Consider the following 21,914-nt stretch of genomic DNA (forward strand, 5'->3'; position numbering starts at 1 on the left):
CTAACCATTGGCGGAGCACATCTCCTTTTTATAAATATCAGTGATCAAATTGTTTAGAATTATCGCTGATGCTCACGTAAGCTGTCGAACAAATTGTATCACTCGAGTCCTACACGCTATTTTAACAGAACAACCTGATACACTCGCGAAGATCTCCCAAAAATTACTGGAGCTTCGCCTGCGCCAAGTGGTGTTATCAGTTTCTGTGGCTGAAGCCCGTTCACATATTATATCGGAGAATATATTTACTTAAGAGTAGGACCAATTAACTCTCAGAGAAATCGTTAAAAATTATTATCGATAATTGGAAGCCGATTGCGAGGTACTCGGCTGCTGACCCGCACGTCGCGAGATCAAATCCCGGCTTTGGCAGCTGCATTTCCGTTGGAGGCGGAAATTTTGTAGGCCCATGTACTCAGATCTGGGTGCACGTTAAAGAACCCCAGGTGGTCGAAATTTCCGGAGCCCTCCACTACGGCGTCTCTCATAATCATATGGTGGTTTTGGGACGCTAAACCCCCCAAATCAATCAATCATGGAAGCCGATTGCGAATTGCCTGGAGTGTCCCGCCACCAGGTGGAGTGCACCTCAACCAAGTACTATTTTTTTGCGTTGCCTCTGAGATGTGCTGCGGCAGCTCGACGGAACAGAGTTAATCGAAAGAAACACCGAGGTGTAGGCGTAGGAACAATTAGGACTGCCCCCATATTTCTTTTTTTGTTTTTTTTTGGTTTGGGAAAACTCTATTCTGAATGTCCGAAAGCGTGTGCCCTAGCACACGGCGGGCCGCTCCCACGACGGGACAGTGAGGCCGAGACCTACCGGCTCATTGCGAGTCCTCTGGACAACCCAAAGTTGTGACGTTAGGTTCCAACGCTGCAGAACGGACTCTCACTTCCTGCATGATGCTGTATAAGTGCCGCGAACAGCAAGGCACACCCAGAGCATGTGGAAAACGCTTGTCTGTGGTCGCCTTTCAATGGAGGCGAAATAGCAGAGGCCTGTGTTCTGTGCGATCTTATGGTATGTAAGAGAACACCAGATTGTTGATATTTCTAGAGCCCTCTTTTACAGCGTCTCCCATCACTATATCACAGTTTTAGAACGTAAAACCCAGATAATAATATGACTGTTTTGTCAAAACTTTTGTTCAGCAGGGCATTATGATTCAAAAATATAACTAAGGTTTAACGACCCGGAACCAGGATATGATTGGAAGTCGTCGTAGTAAAGGGTTTCGACAATTTCAACCATCTGGTGCCCTTTACCGTGCACTTAATTTATATCACACAATGCACAAGCCTCAACCATATTACCTGTACCGAAAGGCTATGTCTCATATATTGCTTATACCGAAGCCGTGACCCTCGGGTCAACAGCCGAGACCGCTAACCACTACGCCACCTTGGCGGACGCCATTTCTGCGTGCTGAAACGTTCATGGGTGGTGTTTGATACGTTCTTTGTCATTCCTTAACGATGCCTCAGAAAACACGAAAATTGACAGGCTTACTACGCCGGCAGCGTATACGTGAGCGATGCAAAAAACAATTGCGTGATCGCATCAACGCGACACGTCACAAATCACAGATTTGTGGCGTCATTTGACGTTATAGTAAGTCAACGTAACACAGAGTAACTGCATGGCCCCGCCGCATTAGCCCAGTGGCTAAGGTACTCGACTGCTTACCCGCAGGTTGCGCGAAAGAATCCAGGCAGTGGCGGCTGCATTTTCAAGGGGCGAAAATACTGTTGGCCCGTGTGCTCAGGTTTGGAAGCACGTTAAAGAACCCCAAGGGTTCGAAATTTCCGAAGCCTTTCACTATGGCGTCTCTCATAATCATATATATGGAGGCTTTGGGACTTTCAACATCACATATCAAGCAAGCAATGTAACTGCATGGTACAGTAACATGATCAACGGTGGTCCGATCTCGGAGGCTATGGAAAACACGCTAGGTGCACAAAGATTTGGGAGGGGGCAGAGGGAAAATTCATGCATTCGACAGAAAAAAAATGGCGGCTCTGGCATTACAGTCGTCTTAGTTTTGTGCCTAATCAACGCAGTGACTTTGTTTTTTCTTGGTTGAGGGATACAAATGAATCCCTTGCCGGTTAGAGAGTGCATTGATTACTCTGCAGTTCTACCTATTTTGCATGCATACTGAAGCCTCAGCGCGAAAACCAATTTAGTTTTAGGGGCGAAAATTTTATAGCGGCACCCGTTAGTTTCCCGTAGTATGTAACAAGTATAACATATTGACCTCCAAGGTGGTGCCGGTGAGAGACTTCCTCTGTGCGTTGTTGAACAATAAAAAATAGTGCTCAATGTACATGTCAATGGCTGCTAATGGAGAATGAGAGACAGGAGCATTCGCCTTTTAGTTAACGCGCAAGCTGCGATCACCATTAGCAGCCATTGGCATGTACATTGAGCACTATCTGACAAGAAAAGGTTGCTACGTTATACTCGCTGGGTGTAACCTTCTTAGCTTTAGAAAGGTTTAGCGAGCGTTGAGCCGCAGTGCCTTGAATACAATGAACTAGTATATACCATGAATGAACTCGAGGTGGTTAAAAATGCGAAGTAGATACGAAGCGCAAGCCGTAAGAAAGTAAAAGCCGAATTCTCCACCTCTCATTTCCCATTAGCAGCCATTGGCATGTACATTGAGCGCTATCTGGCTGAAAAAGTTTGCTACGTCATACTCGCTGGGCGTAACCTTTTTGGTTTTCGAAAGGTTTAGCGAGCGTTCGGCCGCAGTGCCATGAATACAGTGAGCTAGTATATACCATGAACTCGAGGTGGTTAAAGGTGGGAAGTTGACCCGAAGCGCAAACCGTAAGAAAGTGTGCGTGTGCCACCTCTCGTTTAGTCCTTGGAATGTCCGCTGAATGGCGGTGCTTCTATATGGGTAATATATGATGAAAATATGCGAGATGGTGATACTTGGAGTGTTGAATAGATGGACGAACGGACACATAGACAGATGCATGGATGGACGCATGAAAGAACGCAGGGGCGGCTGCATGGACGAACGCAGGGACGGACGCACGAACAGACGCACGCACGGACGGGCTGATGGACGCATGGACGGTCACACTGACGGACACATTGACGGACGAATTCTTCGCCCCACTCTCCATCATTCACTCCGTGGATATGCTGCCATTTTTTTGTTTCTTTTGCACGATAAGAGCCGGGCGCAAATGAATGCTCTGTCCGACCTTAGATTAGTTTTTTTTTCACATCTATATTTATTTGCAATTTTGATTATTGCCTTGGCCTCTACAAATGTCTGTATATGTTTCATAAACGCAGAACTCTGAAGAGTCCAGATATATAGAGCTGTGCATCGTCTACTTCATCATTTATTGGGTCTTAAAGCTATTCCGGCTATGACAGACATTGTAGGGAACAGCTGTGATTAATTTCATTTACCGATGCATAATTTTCACCACCGACACAGTTCCTGAACGTGCACGCGTTTCACACAGTACATCGGTCTCTATATCGTTTTCTTTTAGCAGAGCGCTACTATCATGACTTTTGCCGTAGACTCGCCTTTCAGGCCAGCAGTGAAGCGCTGCCACCTTATCAGCAACGCTGCACATAACGTCGCCTACAGTAAAAAATGCCACCCACATTTTTCGACAAGGAATGAATGAATGAAAAACTTTATTACAAATAATGTTTTCGGTGAAGGTAGAGCCCTAAGTTCAGGGCCACTGTGGTCATTGCCATTTTGCAAGCTCTGTCAATCAGCTTGAGCTGTTCTTCAGGCTTGGAGCAGGACAGCGCAGCCTCCCACTGCTCCGGTGTTGGTGTACAGTTCCTTGGCACTACCTGTTTGTGTTGGCAGGCCCATGTCACGTGGTAAAGTGTGGGATGTTCTCTGCATTTTGTTGGCGTATATTCCAGGATAGATTTTACTCAGAAGTCTGAGATTGGGGTACGTATTAGTATGCAGCTGTTTCCAAGCAACCGACTGCTCTCTGCTGAGGTCTTTGTGGGGAGGGGGGTATATCCTTCTCAGAGCTCTCTGGTGTTCTAAAATTGCTGCATAGCGTCTTGTAACTATGGCTAGATCCTCGTCGTTGTTTTCCACAAGGGAACTCAAGTATATGAAACGAGTGGTGGGACGGTGATGCGCGATCTAGTGCCGACATATACGAGGTGACCAGGGAACGGTTGTGCAACTCGAAAAGTCAGTTTCGCCTCGCAAATTGCCATCAACGGTTTGACAACACAGGACACAAGCCAGTGCCCTCAGTTACCCGACAGAACACCAAAGAAACTATAGTACAACATATAGCTAGTTACGTGTCTATCGGAATTTCGTTTCCTCTACATCAAGAGTCGCATGTGGGACACAAGATTTTTAAAATGTGTGAGCGGACGAAGTGGGCAGAAAGGGAGAAAAAACATTTAATGGTTGGGAGAAAGGCTTAATACAAGCAGTGCGTTCGATGCTCTACGCTCTACGCCGGGAACAGCGGGGCGACACCCAGGGTTGCTTGAACTTCTTCTTGAACCCACTATCTCTCGAGCTGGAGCTCACATCCCACCCACCTAGAAGTCCAAGTGCACTTGAAACAAAAAAAACTAATCTGTCATCCCACCTCCCTTCAGAAATCCAAGACCACTTGGCAAAAAAAAAACTAATCTTGTGTCGATAGGTCGAAATCCTGAAGATGTCGAGGTTGCGTACAATAACGCTGCGGTCGTCGAATTGGAGATTGGGCTGAGGCTTTATCTGCGCATGAAGGTGTGTGCGTCTACAAGATCAGCGGCTGTCATCAGCTGGGACATGTTCTTCTGAAGGGGGCTCATTTGTGTTTGCAGTAGGTGTCATGACAGGGCAGGGTGGAGGTTTCGTCGCGTGTGAGAACTGGTCCTTTTGCTGCTCTGCCCTGATAAATATGCAGTGTTATTGCTCGAAATCGTCAATTTATTGCCCAGAGATTCAGTGTATATGCTTGCTTTCTTGGAACTATACTTGGGACTGTGCATCTGCCAGTCTCCTTTGTGCTTGTGCTCTTTGCGCCGTTTCTTGCGTTTGGAACAGCCCAAAGTTGTGCCACTCTTTTCGGACTTCGATGCTCTACACTCTACGCCGGGAACAGCGGGGCGTAGAAGCGTGGAAGGTAGTCTCCCCACTGTTCAAAAAGTGAGCCTTGGAATTGGACTGCAAGGCATTGGGCGACGATGTTGACCAATTTTTCTTCGTGTAGTCTTTATGTACCTTAGGAAACACATTGCCAGGGGTCGGCTTTGACACTTGTGCGCAAAATGCAAAGAAGCAAGTGGAGGGAGGAGCTTGCTGTGGCACGTATGGAGGCGATTATTCCATGGAGGACACCACTATGACTAGGACTGCAAGTGGTGGGTGCACAGGCGCACGCGGTGGCTGTGGCACTGTCGCTGTCCCGCAACAGCTTGGCAGCACTGTAGAAAATTTGCTAGGCTGCGCAACAGTAGTGCCGTTTAGTTGCTCTTCGCAGACCTCTAAGAACTGCAATGTCTTTGGGATGGTAACGGACACGTAGCAGGTCATCTCTGAATTCAGGGACACCAGTGGAAGGTCAGCTAATGACATTGCCGGTGCGAATGCTTTGTTTTCTTGTGAACTTTTCATGTCGCACTTAGAGGGGTCAGCAGATACAGTGTCCGTTTTGTCGTCATTCTCAGACGGCGAATAGTCCGTGGCAATGTCCGTGCCGTACGCTTCGCTAGGATGCAGTCTAAGCAAATCGCTGTAGCTGTGCTGTGAGGGCTCGCTCGTGCACAAAGGTTTGCAAAGGGGTAACATTTCTAGAATAGAAGCGTTCTGGAGCAGCGATGAAAGTGGTACCTCTGAAGGCAATCGGCTGGAAGAGCTTGTCTCGAATGAGCTTGTGGGACATGATGTTTGGAGATGAACTAGGGCAGTTTTGTTGAGCTGGCTCCACAGGGGTTTGTTGTCGCCAGGCTCATACACGACTTAAAGATTCTCTGCTGTTGACGGCCAGGGGTCAAAACGTGACAATGCAGACGTCGAAATTACTACATTTCACATCCTTGGCAATAGTTCTTCTTTGCACTGCACGACAACATTGGTAGATGGCTGACAGATGACAGGTAACTTGAGAGGTTTGAAGTGGAGCTCAGCTTGGGCTGCGTAAAACCAATCTTCGCCTAGAATAAGGGGAATGGTGTTCCGTTCAAGGATGGCTGCTTCGACAATTGCAAATAGTGGTCCAATGGTAATCTTCAAAAAGGCAAATCCTTCAGGCACAACAGAGTTTCCGCTGACGACGAGCAAAGGTGGTTTTGTCCGTGGCTCAATCATAAGGTTTGATGCTAGACTCCCTGGAACAATTGGGATATATTAGCCACTGTCAGGAGAGGCACTTTTTTACCCTACTCGGTTGACTTCAACAGTAACCATGGCACATGAGAATTGGGATCCGTACAGGGCGTCGTCGATGCGGCCCACAAATGCTGTTGATGCTTTTTGGGGACTGTCTGCTTGTCGTTGGAAGGGGGCTTTGGAGCAGTACATTTAGTTGCAAGGTGACCCTTCTGTTGGCAGTTGTAACAAACAGCGTCTCTCAAGTCTTCTCCTCTTCTGTATGCCGGGGAACCATACTTGGCTGAAATTGCTTCATACCTTGACTCTTGATCATTAGATGATAGGCTGGCAATGTGAGGAGGCTGCGTCATACGTGTGGTATACTGGAACGTAGATGGTGGAGCATGCTGTGGGGTGTTCACAGCACTGTCAGTTCCAACAGTAGCACTCTGAAACTCGGGCCGTCTTGACGGTCCTACGAATTCCTCTGTCGGCTGCGAGATCGGATCATGCGCGTATGGTCGAGTGTTCTATCTAGTTCTGTTACGATGTTGAAAATTTCGTCCAGTGTACGGAGTCATTGAACAGCAATGAATGTGGTTACCTGGTCGTCTCGAATGCCTTGAACTAGGTATTTGATGCATTCCTTGTCAGTAATGGGAACTGGGCAGCGAGACAAAATCTTTATTTTTGCAAAATCATACTGCGGCAGGCTCTCTCCGGCTTTCTCTGTGAGGGTTGTGACCTTCTGCTGCTACTGTATGATTGAAAGTTGCTCGCCGAATTGTTCTTGGAGTGCTGCTTTCTAGATGGTCCAGGTGCTAAGCTGATTCCCGGTGAATTTTCTGTCCGAGGCACCATCGCCTCACCGCCAAGGTCACGCAGATCAGCCTGATTAGCAGGTGGTGTTTCACTACACTGAACGAGATCAAGTTCCTGCGAAAGCTTCTGTGCTTGCGATCGCGTGAGGGCCGTGTACGCTATATTGGAGAAGAACGATTTACCCTGCTCTTTGGGAACTTGCTCAGAGTTATTGAAAAAAAATATTTATGTCAAAGCTTTATGTCAAAGCTTTGACTTAAAGCTATTTTTCAAAGACCTTTCTGTATAAAGACCCTTCAAAGACCCTTTGCGTATAAATGTCTGCCAAATAAATTAGGAAAGCGGAAAGAGTTGTAAGTTACCCGCGATGTTCGATTCACTTTGCTGACTTTTGTTCGGCTATGTTTCGCTACGGTGTAGCGTAAGCACGCACAATAGGCACGAACTAATGACATGTAATATAACAAGTGGCGTAACTGTCTTAGCTTTCGCTTGCTATTATTAAGCCTTCCTCGTAAGCATCGCACACCACTTACATTTCCTTGACGTGGCTGCGTGATGCATTTCTCTCGGTGTACGCTGAAGTGCGGTTAAGCTTCGTGAGGACAAGATTGCGCTGATTAGAGGTAATATTGGTAATCACTGTCGAGTATTGGACGCTGCAGAGGATGCGAGTTAGCACAATAGTGCGTATTCCTGTCCCTTATAAGGGGGGTTTTCACACTCAGTGCAGGTGAATAAATATTTGCTTATGGAATTTATGGGAAATAAACCCGCCGTGGTGGCCTTGTCTCTATGGATCCCAATCGACCGCGTACCGCCTGGTCATGGGATGAAATCTCCGCCGTGGAGACCGCATTTTGGTAGTGGTAAAGTGCCAAATCGCCGTGTTCTTATATGTAGTTGTCCGATAATGACCGTGGAAATTTCTGGAGCCCTCAATTGCAGTGACTATGAAAATCATATAGTGGTTTTGCATCCCAACATTTAGTGTTCTTTTGTTTATCGTTACCTCAAGCTGCATTTGCACAATAGTACAAACCGTGAGGTACCCTTCCAGTGCAAATGGCTATATATATCCATTTTCGCAGTACCTTATAATAGGAACATCTGCTTGTTCAAGTTAAGACGCTTCACAACCTCAACAATCGTGACAATCTACCGTCGACCTCGTTTAAGAAGAAGAGTACTTACGGCCGTCGGATATGCATATTGCGTAGATATTCACGTATTTCCGCATTTAAAGTGCCTCACTTGCGAGTGCTTTCCGCTATTCAGACAGAAGATAACAAAGCTAGCCATACAGCCATTTCGTAACACACATGCCTCAATTCACCCCCTCCCCCTGGTCCTTGTCCACTTATTCTAAATTCATATCGCTCTGCTGCATTCTGCCACATATCATTCACGTGCGAGTACTGTCACACGTATGCAGTTGACGCATTGCGGGAGTATGCATGAAAACGTATTGTGGTCGGCCAGATGTCGTTGCAATCGCCAACAGCCTTCCTGCCGTCCGAGATAATATAGCTACATCCATGAATCGCACACGCTTTCGTGCTTTGAAGGGAAAAAAGGGGGGGAGGGAAGCATACGAGCTCGTTCTAAAAGATGGATGTTTGCGACAGATAGATATGCTTGCCCGAGGTTTCTTCTGCAGCAGGTTTCTTCTATCGACCTGCAGCAGCTTTCTTCTATGAGTAAAGTACTTCCTATTTGTTGAATACCAGCCTTGCAAAAAAAGAGGAAGAAAAAAGAAAGATGTAGGCACACAGTGGTACGAATTGCCAAAAAGCGAAGCTATAAAGAGCCGAGATTTCAGGTTCAGAATGTTTGAAGGGGCGAAAACTAGTTCAACAGGGAACGCCACTCGAGACGAGCCACAACTTCCGATTGTCTCTCCTTGTACAACAGCTCATCTTCCTTCGTCAAGGCTACACTTCTATCTTCGATATCCGTCTTGTCCTAAGCTTTCTTGGACACTAAAAATTACCGTTTGTCTCCATACTTTCTCTGTGTTGAAAACCCATGCGTAATTAGTATACGCGTATAGAGTAGTTGTCCAGGGCTCTTTTTTGTCGTTGTTAGTAAGCGACAGCATTTTCAACTCGGCGATTTTGTTCGACATCGTTTGATAATAATGGCACGGCCACGCACTTATATAGAAAAATAAAAAAATTCACTAAAACACAAAATTTGAACACTTTCAGAGCTGTGCACAAATAAAGAAAAGGTGATTTAGCACGTTCCAAGAAATGCACTAAGATAGTTCGATATTTCAGATGGAAAGTAAATACAAGTACTAAAGAAATAGGGGACGAAAATTTTTTGGTCATGGCGTATTTTTGAAAAACATCGAGGCTTTTCTGTTTCGAGTACTCATCAAAGTCGCAAGCTAGAAGAGAAAGCCGCTTCTTCAGACAGATAATTCCCGCGGTGAAGAGGAAGTAGGGCACAGGTTGTGACAGGCCTTTTGAAATGCGGAGCAAGTAGAGAGCAAAAGTAAAATACCTAGGCGAGTGTTTAGAAAAAGTTTCTTTACACTATGTACAAAAACAAAAGTTTTGTAACAACCCAGTAATGGGCACATATGCTTCGACAGATCTATGTATCACGTCCAACATCACTGCGTTGAAAGAAATATATCATTGCTCTAATATACATGCCAATGTTGGCATACGTGTACACACGAGCTCATCATGATGCAATGAACGGTATAACAATACAATAGATCCAACGGAACACAATTGCTTACAAACGAAATCATGAATAACTCTTCAATGGGCGCAATTGTTGGAACAAAAGATTAAGGAGCTATCCCTTCTCTGAAAAATAACATGGTAAGCCACACGAAAGCGTGCTTGATTTTTTTCTTTTTTTCTTTTACTCCCCTATCTATCTATCTATCTATCTATCTATCTATCTATCTATCTATCTGTCTGTCTGTCTGTCTGTCTGTCTGTCTGTCTGTCTGTCTGTCTGTCTGTCTGTCTGTCTGTCTGTCTGTCTGTCTGTCTGTCTGTCCGTCCGGCCGCCTATATTTGGGTTCTCTCGTAACCACTGCTCAGAGGAAGTCAGCGGGAATCCTTTGGGGCGAAGCCCTCTCCAATGCGCTTATGGTTACCCGGCGTTGCTGCACCTTGTCGGTGGTAAGCAAAACGTATTTCACGTAGGTTTCGTGAGTAGAGCTTCAGGGTACTGTGCGTTGTGAATACAAGTGGGCGCAGTACGTAACAGGGACTGAAGAAGAGAACAACACAGGTACACACTTGCGCATGGAAGTTTATGGAAGCAGCGAAAATTGTCACATAGTGCGACCTTTCTCACCTTCAATAAACTTCAAGTTGCGGGTGTGCGCCGGGATTTTCCTTCTTTTTTCCTATCTCTGGTAGGTACTGGCCCCATTTCTTGCTCTCACAATGAACCGTTACTAACTAGTTCAAATGACTGTTTAGCGTACAATCGGCACGTCCACGCCATGCATACGAGGGTGGCTGATATTGCACAGTATCTGCAATGTTGTGCCTCGAGGTGTGGGTATACCTTGCTATAAAGCCAGGGTAACTCTAAGCAACTTAGCCGATCTCTGGGTCGCTCCCCACCTTTGGGATAAATAAGTTTTTGATTACCATCATCTCGTGACTCGCCACCTTAACTCAGTGTAGACCAGATTTGGTTAAGAAGTGTTAGAGGGCTCGGCCAATGCGACTGCAGGTCATGGCACCAATAACGGGAAAATTCCGTCACCCTTCCGTGCAGACACGTAGTGTGGCACATAACCCTATACACGGGCCGTGGTATGCGAGTATGCGCCACGGGTGATTAACAGTCTTAGTCTACACTAAAACGGCAAGAATAAACATTACTAAATTTACTGTGAAAGCGTTATTATTGGCTGCGTACACCCGAGGAGTAATTTTTTACGCGCGAAAACATAGACGGACAACACAGACTACTTTAACACCCCTGTTCTGAACTCACTGTACCAATAAACACAGGGAACAGTTCACTGAAGCACTAAGCCACATCCGCCATCACGCTACAGCCAAGCTATAGCTATCCGCTCAATATAGCAATTCGTGCGTGAGGCTGGCTTCACCAAGCTCTTAAAAGTGGTGTTTTAGATTCGAAACAGCTGTTTGACTAGCATGTGTAACGCTTTCCCTCCGTACGAACGCGCTGCGCACTGCAGGTGTTGGCGCGGTGGCAAGTAGGTTACGTCGCTGCTGCACGTTGGCGTCACGCTCCCCTTGCAGTGCGCGTCTTTTCCTTGCCTGCTGCGCGTTCGCCGCAGCGCCCGCAGCTGTCACCTCGTCTGTTCCCCCACAACATCTACCGCGACCGCCGCTCGCTACACCGCCGAGTTGTCGGTTCGCGCAACATAAACATGACGCGTGCCTAACGAACGCGTTGAAACATGCCTGTACGTATCATCTACAAGACCTACACCAGCCATCGCTTCGAACGAATCTTCCAGCGCTCACAACAGCACCGGCGTGAGCGCTGTTCAACCCACGACGCCACCCGTGCGCACCACTGCTGCTTCGCATCTCATCAGGGCTTCCTTCGGGGAGATGGTCCAAACTTCTTCACGTGTTTCACGTGCTGTTGTTCTTTCTCGGAAAAAACGAACCTGTCAACTTCAGCAAAGTATAGATGCTCGACTCCGAGGTCATTTGATGCGAAATACAAGAGAGGTAAACTTTTACCGATTCTAGCAAGAAAAAGTAAGCCGGGTAATAAAAGGTAAACGAATAATTCACACATGATGATGAAAAAAAAAAGATACAGGTCATGTGTACACACAGTTACCACTCATATAAAACAGGTAAAGCCTTTCTAGATGAATGGAATGAAAAAACTTCATTTCAGTCCTGCAGGACGCGCTTAGCGCGTAGCGGGCGTCTCCCACGTAGGGACCGACAGGGAGTACCTGGCGGCCGCTTCGTGGGCCTGCTGGACGGCCCATTGCTGGTCGGCGAGAAGTGAGCTCCTGAGGGACCTCTCCCACTTGCTTGAGGTAGAGTCGGGAGGAGTTGTTCTACACTCCCAGAGCATGTGTGCAAGTGTCGCTCTGGGTCCACATGATGGGCATGTGTCACTGGGGTATGCATCGGGATAATAAACGTGAAGCGTGGCAAAGTTTGGGTACGTGTGTGTCTGTAATAGGCGTAGAGTTAATGCCTGCGGTCGGCTAAGTTTCGAATGTGGGATTGGACAAATGCTGCATTCCAAGTAAAAGTGCTTTGTAATTTCATTGTACGTGATTGGTGCATCCCGATTGGTATGCAACCCGGCAAGATGAGGTTGCCCTGTGGCAGTGCGGTCGGTAAGTGTGCACGCTGCATTATGGGCGATCTCGTTGAGGTTGGATAGGGCACCCGGCACCTGGCCGAGATGGGCGGGGAACCAGATGACAGTGTGGTGCTTCAGGGCACTCGGGTCCGGATTGCGCAGGATACGTAACGCCTGGTCGGAGATCACTCCGCGTTCGAAGGCTTTGATGGCCGGCCTGGAGTCGCTGTAGATGAATTCCCGTTTGCTGTCGAGCATAGCTATAGCTATAGCTACTAGCTCCACTACTTCGGGTTTTCGGGTGAGGATTGTGGCTGAGTTAAGAGTCTGCTGCGCGGATGATACCGTGACCGCGGCGAAGGCTTGGTTGTTGCGATAGGCAACGGCGTCCACGAACGAGACGTTGTCCGCTTCCACGTCTACGCGCTTGAGAATGGCGGTCGCCCGCGCAAGGCGCCTGCCTCTGTTGTATTCGGGGTGTACATTTCGTGGTATGGGAGCGATCGTGATAAGGTCCCGGATTTCGCGGGGAATTAGAGTCAACTCTGGGGGGTCCCTGGCCCTCGAGGAGAAGAAGCCGAGCTCGCGCAGAATATGGCGGCCCGCCTTGGTAGTAGTGAGTCGGGTCAATTGCACGAGTTCCTGAGCTTCGGCGATCTCTTCTAGCGTGTTATGTACGACAAGCTCGAGGATTTTGTACGTTGGAGTGGTGATAGGGAGGCCAAGGGCTCGTTTGACCACCTTGCGAATAAGCGCATTGAGTTGATCGCGCTCAGCACGTAGCCACTTGTGTATAGCGGCAACGTAGGTAAAATGGTACAAAACAAACGCTGTACTAGATCACACTTTTTTTTTCAAAATGCCGGTTCTTGTTAGCTGCGACACCCTGTACACATAAATTACCAGTAATGTGACCATCTTTTGCTCCTTTCAATCGAATACCCGTCCAGCTTTCGATTTTTGTCACTAATACTCATGGCTTCACGGAAGCCGGAGACTAAAACATACACCCATCACTGAACTTTATACAAAGAACAGCTAGCCTGCTCTAAGAAACACTGTTTTTAGGTCTGTATTCACTTTTATTGTCACAGACACACACAAAAAATAAATAAGAAGTAACAAGGCATTCATCTGATGCGCTTCATGCGCAATCAATTTCGCTTTCTCAAGTATGCTTGTCAAGTGCACAGCTTGTGATAATGAGCCGAGTTACTGTAAGCTCTGTCACAGTTAACTAACTGCGCTGCTCGCTAAAGGTATCATCTCGATACCTTTAAGAATGAGGATTTTAGCGAGAGGAAACTGTTATGCACAGTAGATTGCCATTGGCAGCAGTACAAAAAAAAGTACTTATGGCATAATTATTGTCTTTATGGCATAATTATTCCGCCACTTACCTCGAAACACGCTTAAGCGGCTTAGCCGTCCCTTTGGTGTTATAATAACTGCTTCTGCGTCATACCCACGGCAGATGCTCCCTAGATAAGTTTACATGATGAGGAAAGTGGTTCGCATACATAAGACCACAATGCAAATTGCGCCTTAGTGTGAAAAAAAAAAACATTGATTCCATCAGCATTTGGAAATTTTCTGTTATATGGCATCATGGTATAAGTATCACTCAAGTTATTATGCAAGCTCAAAACTTGCCCCTGACTAAAGCGATATTAACGACAGTGCCAAGGTGGGATAAAAACAATAAAAGTTGACTGTGCAAAATACCGGGTTTATGAACCTAACATTATGTAGACTTTGTACTATGTTAGTGGAAGACTGTTGAAAGAAGTTGACTGGTACAAGAAATGGTCGATTCTCTCTGGTTGATTTACGCGAAATCTAAAAATTCACACAACTGAGATGCAAAGGGCAGGAAATCACGCCGTGAATCAGTTTGTAGAGAAAGAGCTAGATCAGCGCGATTTGGCCGGCTGTGAATTGAAGAAAATTGTAATAATCTGGCAATATTAGAAGGACATTGAGACATATGTAGCCAAGGGATGGTTGTAAATGCTCATGCATTTTTCTTGACTCGTGCAATGGCGTCAGTGACTGCCAGATGTAGCAATAACATTATAGATCACAGATGCATACTCCAGTTGAGGAAGACATATTGTGGTGTACAATTTTCGGAAGGCTGTAGGAGAACTGAATTCTCGAGAGATTCTGCAAATACAACCGAGTGACCGAATGCCTCGCGTGGCAGTACGTTTAGTATTGGTAAAAAAATCAAGCATACTATGAAAAAAACACCAAGATCACTGAGCTTATAAGCCTTACAGACCGACATGGTATTGACAGTGTATAACATTGACACGATGAATGTTTTGCGAGATATGCTCATGAAATTTGTCCCTGAGGTTTTCAAGAAAAGGTTATTGTTGTCACACAATTCAGAAAAAAAAACACAAGTGTGACTGCAGCAAGCGTCAGTCTTTAACTGAATAATTTTCTTAAATCTCTTTATGGCAGCAGCATACAAAAGAAAAGAAGAATAACTAATTGCAAAAGATAAGTTATAACATATAATAAATACAAGAGTGGGCCTAATACCAGTCCTTGAGAGACCGCACTAGTCACTTTGTAGAAGAAAAGCATTTGGCCATTAACGGTAACATATTATGATGTGTGAAGCAGATAGCTGTACAAGAGATTCACAACAAACCAGTCGGCATCACATTTTGCAAAAAAAAAAAAAACGGTGAGTGGCTGATGACGTCAAAAGCCTTGCTGAGGTCACAGTAGACTACATCAACCTGTCATCTGGTGGAAATAGAACAGATTTGCGTCATGAAACTAGCAACAATTGGGGTAGTTGAGCGGCCACAGAGAAACCCGTGTTAATTAGGAATCAATGAATTATTCAAGCTAACAGTCAATATGTTGTAAAAAATCAGCTTAAAGATCTTCAATTTTTACACTGTAGAGAAATCGGGTGATAATTAGAAACTTCAGTTTTTCAGCCCGGTCTAAATGCCAGAAGAACACGTGCAGTTTTCACATGCTGAAAAATGTGGAAACGTTCAGGCAGAGGTTAAATATTTTAGTCAGTACTGGAGCAAATATACTAAAATATTCCTTTAGTATGATAGATGGGATGCCATCTAGGCCGCACGATAAGGACAGCCTTAAGCGCTTAATGTGCATGATCAAATGAGCCTTTGGTCCAGGCATAGACCACTAGATGTGCTAACTGCATTGGGCTGTTGTACCACCTGAGTCCTAGAGTTTTGAGGTCTTATAAACGGATGAAAAATGCGTGGAAGAACAGCCAGCGACGGCGTGAACTTCAACACCGTCCGAGTCCAGCAGCCTGAAGGACGCCCAGCTTTTGCTAGACCGTTTGCGTACATACTTCCAAAACTCAGCTGGCCTGCCAGAAAGATTTTTATCTAATATTGCAATATATGAACTGCGGTCTCGTTTACATAGGTGCTTAGTGAGAGCTGGAAAGAAGCTGACTCTTTCTTCCACTGGCTCAATGAAAAACATTCAGCCCTCTTATGCACCGTACATTTATGCTTCAGTGCACTGATAAGTCAAGGATCAATCCAGTAGGGATATTTATGATGTTTGGGTTTATATTTCGGTGTAAACTAATGCATGCTGTTTTATACATGCTGCATAAACTGCTCAACTTTGTCACCAACGTTTAGTTAATCAGTAACTCTGAACTAATTCCAAATTTTCTTCCTATTTTTTCGTTTTCTTTTTTACTACACCTTGCCTGAAGTTTCTTAGTGTTTTTACTGCGTGTTTTGTGTTGTTTTTCTCCAGCCAGGGAAGTCGTTATCACAATATATATCATCATCAAGGTCCATGAAGAGCAAAAATACGAACACCTTTCCCCGGCGCGACAGCACGCTCTCTATGCTACACTTCGCTGTGCTGTATGCGGTTTTTTCTGCATTGCACCGAGTGACGATGACGACTCGTGACAGCATGTGGTGGAATGCGACATTATGGCCCCCCTCAAGCACTTCACTTTTAAAAACAGCTTACTCAGAAGAAATGCATAGACGTAGGTTCGGATTTCTGATCAATAGCATCTGCACACGCAGACATAAAACCAAACTAAATATCGGGTAGCCATATCGATCCGCTACCTTGTGTTTTCGAGCCTGTGCGTGGCAGAAAAATCGAGACATCTGCAAATGAAATAAACAATGAACATTTCTCGATTCCGGTGAGGATTGAGCCCAGGCCGTTCGCGCGGCAAGCAAGTGTTCTACCGCATGGACAGTGATCTGCTTGAAAATGTGTTGAAAATACATTTTACGCTTTACAAACACAGGCGTCCTGCATACACGCTTCACTGCACAACTTGTAATATCACAGTAATGTGGCCTGGTACAACCGTACACTTCCATCGAGCGGGAGAACATGTGATTATCCAAAGGACTTCATGATTTAAAGATGGCCCCTCATCACAAAAAGCACACACTTTTAAACAAGCATTGACTTAAAAGCACGTAGTCGGTGCAAAGCAAGTCCAGAAACATTTCACGTGTATAATTGCTTGTGGTTTAAAGGTATTTTCCATTATACATACTGCAGTCATATGCGAAAGCTTCACTAACACAATCCACTTTCAACCTAATTGATTACGTTGTAGTAATGTCCTATTTAAGCTTGTTGTTGCGAACTGAACTCTCCTACTTCTACGTCCCTCCCCTTTCCCCCCTTCGTGTTTCTGTCGATGGCTGAAGCGATAGCCATTCCCGCCCCCCCTTTTTCCCCCTCTCCCTGCTTCGTAGATGAAGCTACAAAAGAAGCTTGCGCAAAACAATAAACGTTCACTCGTTGCCCTAGTCTGCGGTTGTCTGCGTATGCTTGCCGTGGCTGCCCGGCTAGCAATGTAACAGTGGCGACGAAGTCGGTTTTCGCTACCCACGGTACCTGACGGACTACGAGTCCTGGCGTCAGACGAACGAGGACCGACCACGATGGCCTCCCTGCAGTTGCCGGATTACGACGAAACGAAAGATAAGTGGAAGCCTTACCTCGTCAGAGCAGAAGCGTATTTCGAGGCGAACAGTGTAACGGACCCGGCTAAGAAGCGAGCACTACTAGTTTCGGCGTTGTCTAGTAAGACGGTCGAGGTGCTAGCCGGCAGAGTAGCCCCGCGTGCACCAAATGAACTGACATACAAGGAAGTCGTTCAGAGCTTGAATGAGTATTATGACCCTAAGAAGCACGAGATAACGGAAAGCTACAAGTTCTTCAATCGCTCACAACTTCCAGGCGAAAGCGTTAGCGCATTTCTCGTTGCTATTCGCCGAATAGCAGACAACTGCAATTTCGGCACGTCTCTTGACCGCATGCTTCGGGATCGCATTGTCTGCGGCGTACGCTCCGTGGCACTGAGGAAACAGATGTTGGCAAAAAAGGATTTAACGCTAGAAGAAGCCGAAGCATTGGCACTGTCTGTCGAAGCAGCTGAAAATGGTGCCGAAAGCATGACCTCAGAAGCTACGCCCTTGCTTAAGCTACGCGCGTCCGAGGCCAACACTGTTAAAACATCTCCAACTCGGCACGCGGCACAGCATTGTGATAGATGCGGAAGCAGCAAACACGACGGCAACAGCTGTCGTTGGATTAGAGCAAGGTGTTATCGCTGCGGACGTCATGGGCATCTCGCAAAGATGTGCCGCACAACCGCCAGTAAGAGCCGCGTCGCAACGCATGCAGTGGAGGGAAGAGCTTTGACTCTCGAAGAAGCCGTAACTGAAGACGACGATAAGGACGAGACACATATATGGACCTTACTTTCTGCACGAAAAAGCCGCCTCGAGCCGCCGATAAGGCGCAGTTTTTCATGGAATGGCGTACAACTTACAATGGAAGTAGATACTGGCTCGCCTGTCTGCGTAATTTCCAAAAACGTGTTTGACAAGCATCGCGAACAGTGGCCAGCGCTTAAACCTTCTCAGGTGAAGTTGTCATGCTACGTTGGACCACTCCCAGTGATGGGGGAATTGCAACTTTGTGTGCAATACAGGGCCGTCTCAGTTTACTGCCGTCTTATTGTACTGAACTGCTCGGGACCTAACCTGTGTGGCCGGGATCTGATTTCCTTGCTCCACAGAGCGGGGGTTCCAGTTTTGCAGCCGTCGGCACAAGACTTGCTACACTCAACGCCAGAACCCGCTGGGGCAGTTCACAACATTGTCGACGACTATCACGACGTCTTCTCCAAGGATCTTGGCCTGATCAAGGGGCCTCCAGCCACATTGCAGCTGAAAGAGGGAGCGGTGCCGAAATTCTGTAAGGCAAGATCCATACCTTACGCTCTAAGGGACAGGGTGACGCAAGAACTGGACAGGCTGGTAGCCATCGGTGTACTTTCACCAGTCCAACATTCCGATTGGGCCACTCCCATCGTGCCGGTACTTAAGAAAGACGGAACTGTTAGAATTTGTGGTGACTTCAAAGCCACCCTAAATCCAGCCTGTACAGTTGAGCAGTACCCTCTCCCAGTGATTGAAGACATGTTTGCATCTCTAAACGGCGGGGAGTATTTTAGCATTCTTGATTTGCGAGATGCCTATAATCAAGTTCCTTTGGATGAAGCCGCAAGGAAGCTCTGCGTCATTAACACGCACAGAGGCTTGTTTTCGTATAATAGGCTTCCCTTCGGAATATCCTCGGCTCCGGCTATTTTTCAAAGAAAAATGGATGCAATACTGTCAGGTTTGCCAGGGGTTCAGGCTTACCTTGATGATGTACTGGTTTCGGAGGCTCGTGGCGATGGGAGTGAACGCCTGAAGAGTGTGTTGCAACGGTTCCGTGAACACGGAGTTAAGCTAAGGTCTGATAAGTGCAGCTTTAGACAGCCTTCTGTCACATATCTCGGCCATCGGATAGACAGAGAGGGTCTTCATCCCACAGAGAAAAATTTGGAAGCGATCGCTCAGGCACCTCGCCCACAGAACGTGGCGGAGCTGCGTTCCTTTTTAGGAATGCTGACGTTTTATGCCAAATTTCTTCCAAATATGTCCACTCTACTTTCTCCGCTCAACAAACTTTTGGAGAAGGGCACAGTATGGCAGTGGGGGCGGCAACAAGAAGCTGCCTTTGAGAAAGCAAAAGACAGCCTAATGCAAGCTCAGGTTCTTGTTCAATTTGACCCGTTGAAAGAGTTGAAGCTCGAATGTGATGCTTCCCCTTACGGTGTGGGCGCGGCGCTTTTTCACACGAGTAACGGCATGCCAAAACCCATTGGGTTCCGGTCCCGTACACTGACGGCCGCCGAGAAAAATTACTCTCAGCTGGAAAGAGAGGCCCTGGCTTTAGTGTTTGGCGTCACTAAATTTCGTGATTACCTTTTAGGTCGCCAATTCACTCTCGTGACGGACCACCAGCCCCTCTTGAGCTTGTTGCAATCCGACCGCCCGACGCCACCCCTGGCTGCAGCACGTATCCAGCGCTGGGCACTGTACTTGGGTGGCTACCGCTACAAGCTGCAATACACGCCGGGAAAACAGTTGCTCAACGCGGACGCCCTGAGCAGGCTGCCACTGCGGTCTACGGAGGCTGATGACGTGGGTGAGCCACCGGAATATGTCCTCGCTCTGGATAATTTTGACGATGGCGTTATCACAACACGGGAGCTACAGCAGCTATCGGCCACAGACCCCGCAGTAACGGCGGTAAAGAATTGTATATTACATGGCTGGCCCAAAAGTGCAAAACAGCTGGAGGAAACGATGCGGCCGTTTTTCGACCGCAAACTAGAACTGTCCGTAGCCCATGGTCTAGTGTATTGGGGGCATCGCGTAGTGATACCGGAAAAAGCGCGGGACCGTCTTTTGAAACTGTTGCACGAGACCCACCAAGGCTCGTCAGGAATGAAAGCAGTGGCAAGGTCAAAATTTTGGTGGCCCCGACTAGACCGCGATATTGAAGCGCTTTCAGCCGGCTGCACGAACTGTGCCCAAAACATGCCAATGCCGGCAGCGGCACCACCAGTAAACTGGCCGAAAACCAATGAAAAATGGTCGCGGCTACATGTCGATTTTGCCGGACCCATAGCAGGCAAGATGATTCTAGTTGCAGTAGATGCCCATACCAAGTGGATAGAAGCCGTGCCAGTAAAGCATGCCACCACAACAAGCACAATCACCTGTCTGCGCGCCATGTTCAGTCGATTCGGCGTCCCGCGAACCATTGTTTCGGATAATGGGACACAGTTTTCTAGCCAGGATTTTGCTACGTTCGTGGCAAAGAACAACATAATGCATCTGAAAACGGCGCCCTTTCATCCACAGTCTAATGGAGCGGCAGAACGAGCAGTGCGTACAATAAAGGATGGACTTCGGAAGATGAGGGAGGGTAATTTGGAGGACAACCTTGTGCGGCTCCTGTTCAACTACAGGAGAACACCACAGAAGACGGGAAAATCTCCGTCAGAATTGCTGCTAGGGTTCCAGTTACGTTCACGATTGGATGCGTGTTTTCCCTCAACTGTTGCAGACTCGCCGCCGGCATCAGATGACTGGGTGGTCCCCATAGAAAGCAACGTGTACGTGCGGAACTACGGTGTCGGAGAAAAGTGGACACCAGGGCGTGTGCAGTCCACTGCAGGATCCCGAATGGTGACCGTCCAAACTCCTCATTCTGTAGTCAGACGCCACGTTGACCAAGTGCGCCCTCGACAAGCATCGCAGTCCCCATCGCCGGGCTCTGCATCCTTATCAGAGTCTAATATGTCCATGCTGCCGAAACGATCGCCGGGGCCCTCAACTACAAGCTCCACCGTGCTGCCTCCAGAAGCGCTCACTACCGCAAGCCCCCACGACCATCCAGTACCAACCATGCCACAGGCCGGTCCTACACAAGCGGCGACCCCAAGCGCGGAACCAGTGCTTCGGCGTTCTACCAGACAACGCAAGCCAGTACAACGGTTCCATTTTTAAGAAGAGAGAAGTGTTGCGAACTGAACTCTCCTACTTCTACGTCCCCCCCCCTTTCCCCCCTTCGTGTTTCTGTCGATGGCTGAAGCGATAGCCATTCCCGCCCCCCCTTTTTCCCCCTCTCCCTGCTTCGTAGATGAAGCTACAAAAGAAGCTTGCGCAAAACAATAAACGTTCACTCGTTGCCCTAGTCTGCGGTTGTCTGCGTATGCTTGCCGTGGCTGCCCGGCTAGCAATGTAACACTTGTCGTGTAATAAGATACGATAAAAGCTACACCAAGTGGTTCAAGTATGCACTAAGGACAGGATATTGTTATCACATTTAACTATTAAAGGCGAAGCTTAGAGGTCCCAATTTTTTTTATCTTAGTGCTCGGTAGCTCGGACACTCTCCGCATACAAAGGTTTCCCAGAATATAAAATCTAGCACTCTATTCTAGCAAGCAAAAAGTCCAGCGATTCGGACACTCATTAATTCTAGGAACAATACTAATTTCTGGTGTTTTTATACCATAATTGATGAGCCAATTTGAAAATTGCTCCACAC

The 21,914-nt window shown here is 47.1% G+C and overlaps 1 protein-coding gene across 2 annotated transcripts; it reads left to right on the forward strand.

Moving 5' to 3' along the window:
* The first annotated feature begins 17,300 nt into the window (after nucleotides 1-17,300).
* On the forward strand, nucleotides 17,301-21,557 carry LOC142771814 (uncharacterized). Of its 2 annotated transcripts, XM_075873697.1 has the most exons (3): nucleotides 17,304-18,719; nucleotides 19,785-20,000; nucleotides 20,928-21,557. In XM_075873697.1, exons 1-3 carry the CDS (start codon nucleotides 17,399-17,401, stop codon nucleotides 21,368-21,370), a joined length of 1,980 nt encoding a protein of 659 aa, XP_075729812.1. In that variant the 5' UTR covers nucleotides 17,304-17,398; the 3' UTR covers nucleotides 21,371-21,557. The 2 variants fall into 2 exon arrangements, with proteins under 2 accessions (XP_075729811.1, XP_075729812.1); XM_075873696.1 differs by having other exon boundaries at nucleotides 17,301-18,719; nucleotides 19,785-21,557.
* The last annotated feature ends 357 nt before the right edge of the window (nucleotides 21,558-21,914 follow it).

Source organism: Rhipicephalus microplus, chromosome 9, assembly GCF_043290135.1.
Source record: "Rhipicephalus microplus isolate Deutch F79 chromosome 9, USDA_Rmic, whole genome shotgun sequence".
NCBI lineage: Eukaryota > Metazoa > Arthropoda > Arachnida > Ixodida > Ixodidae > Rhipicephalus > Rhipicephalus microplus.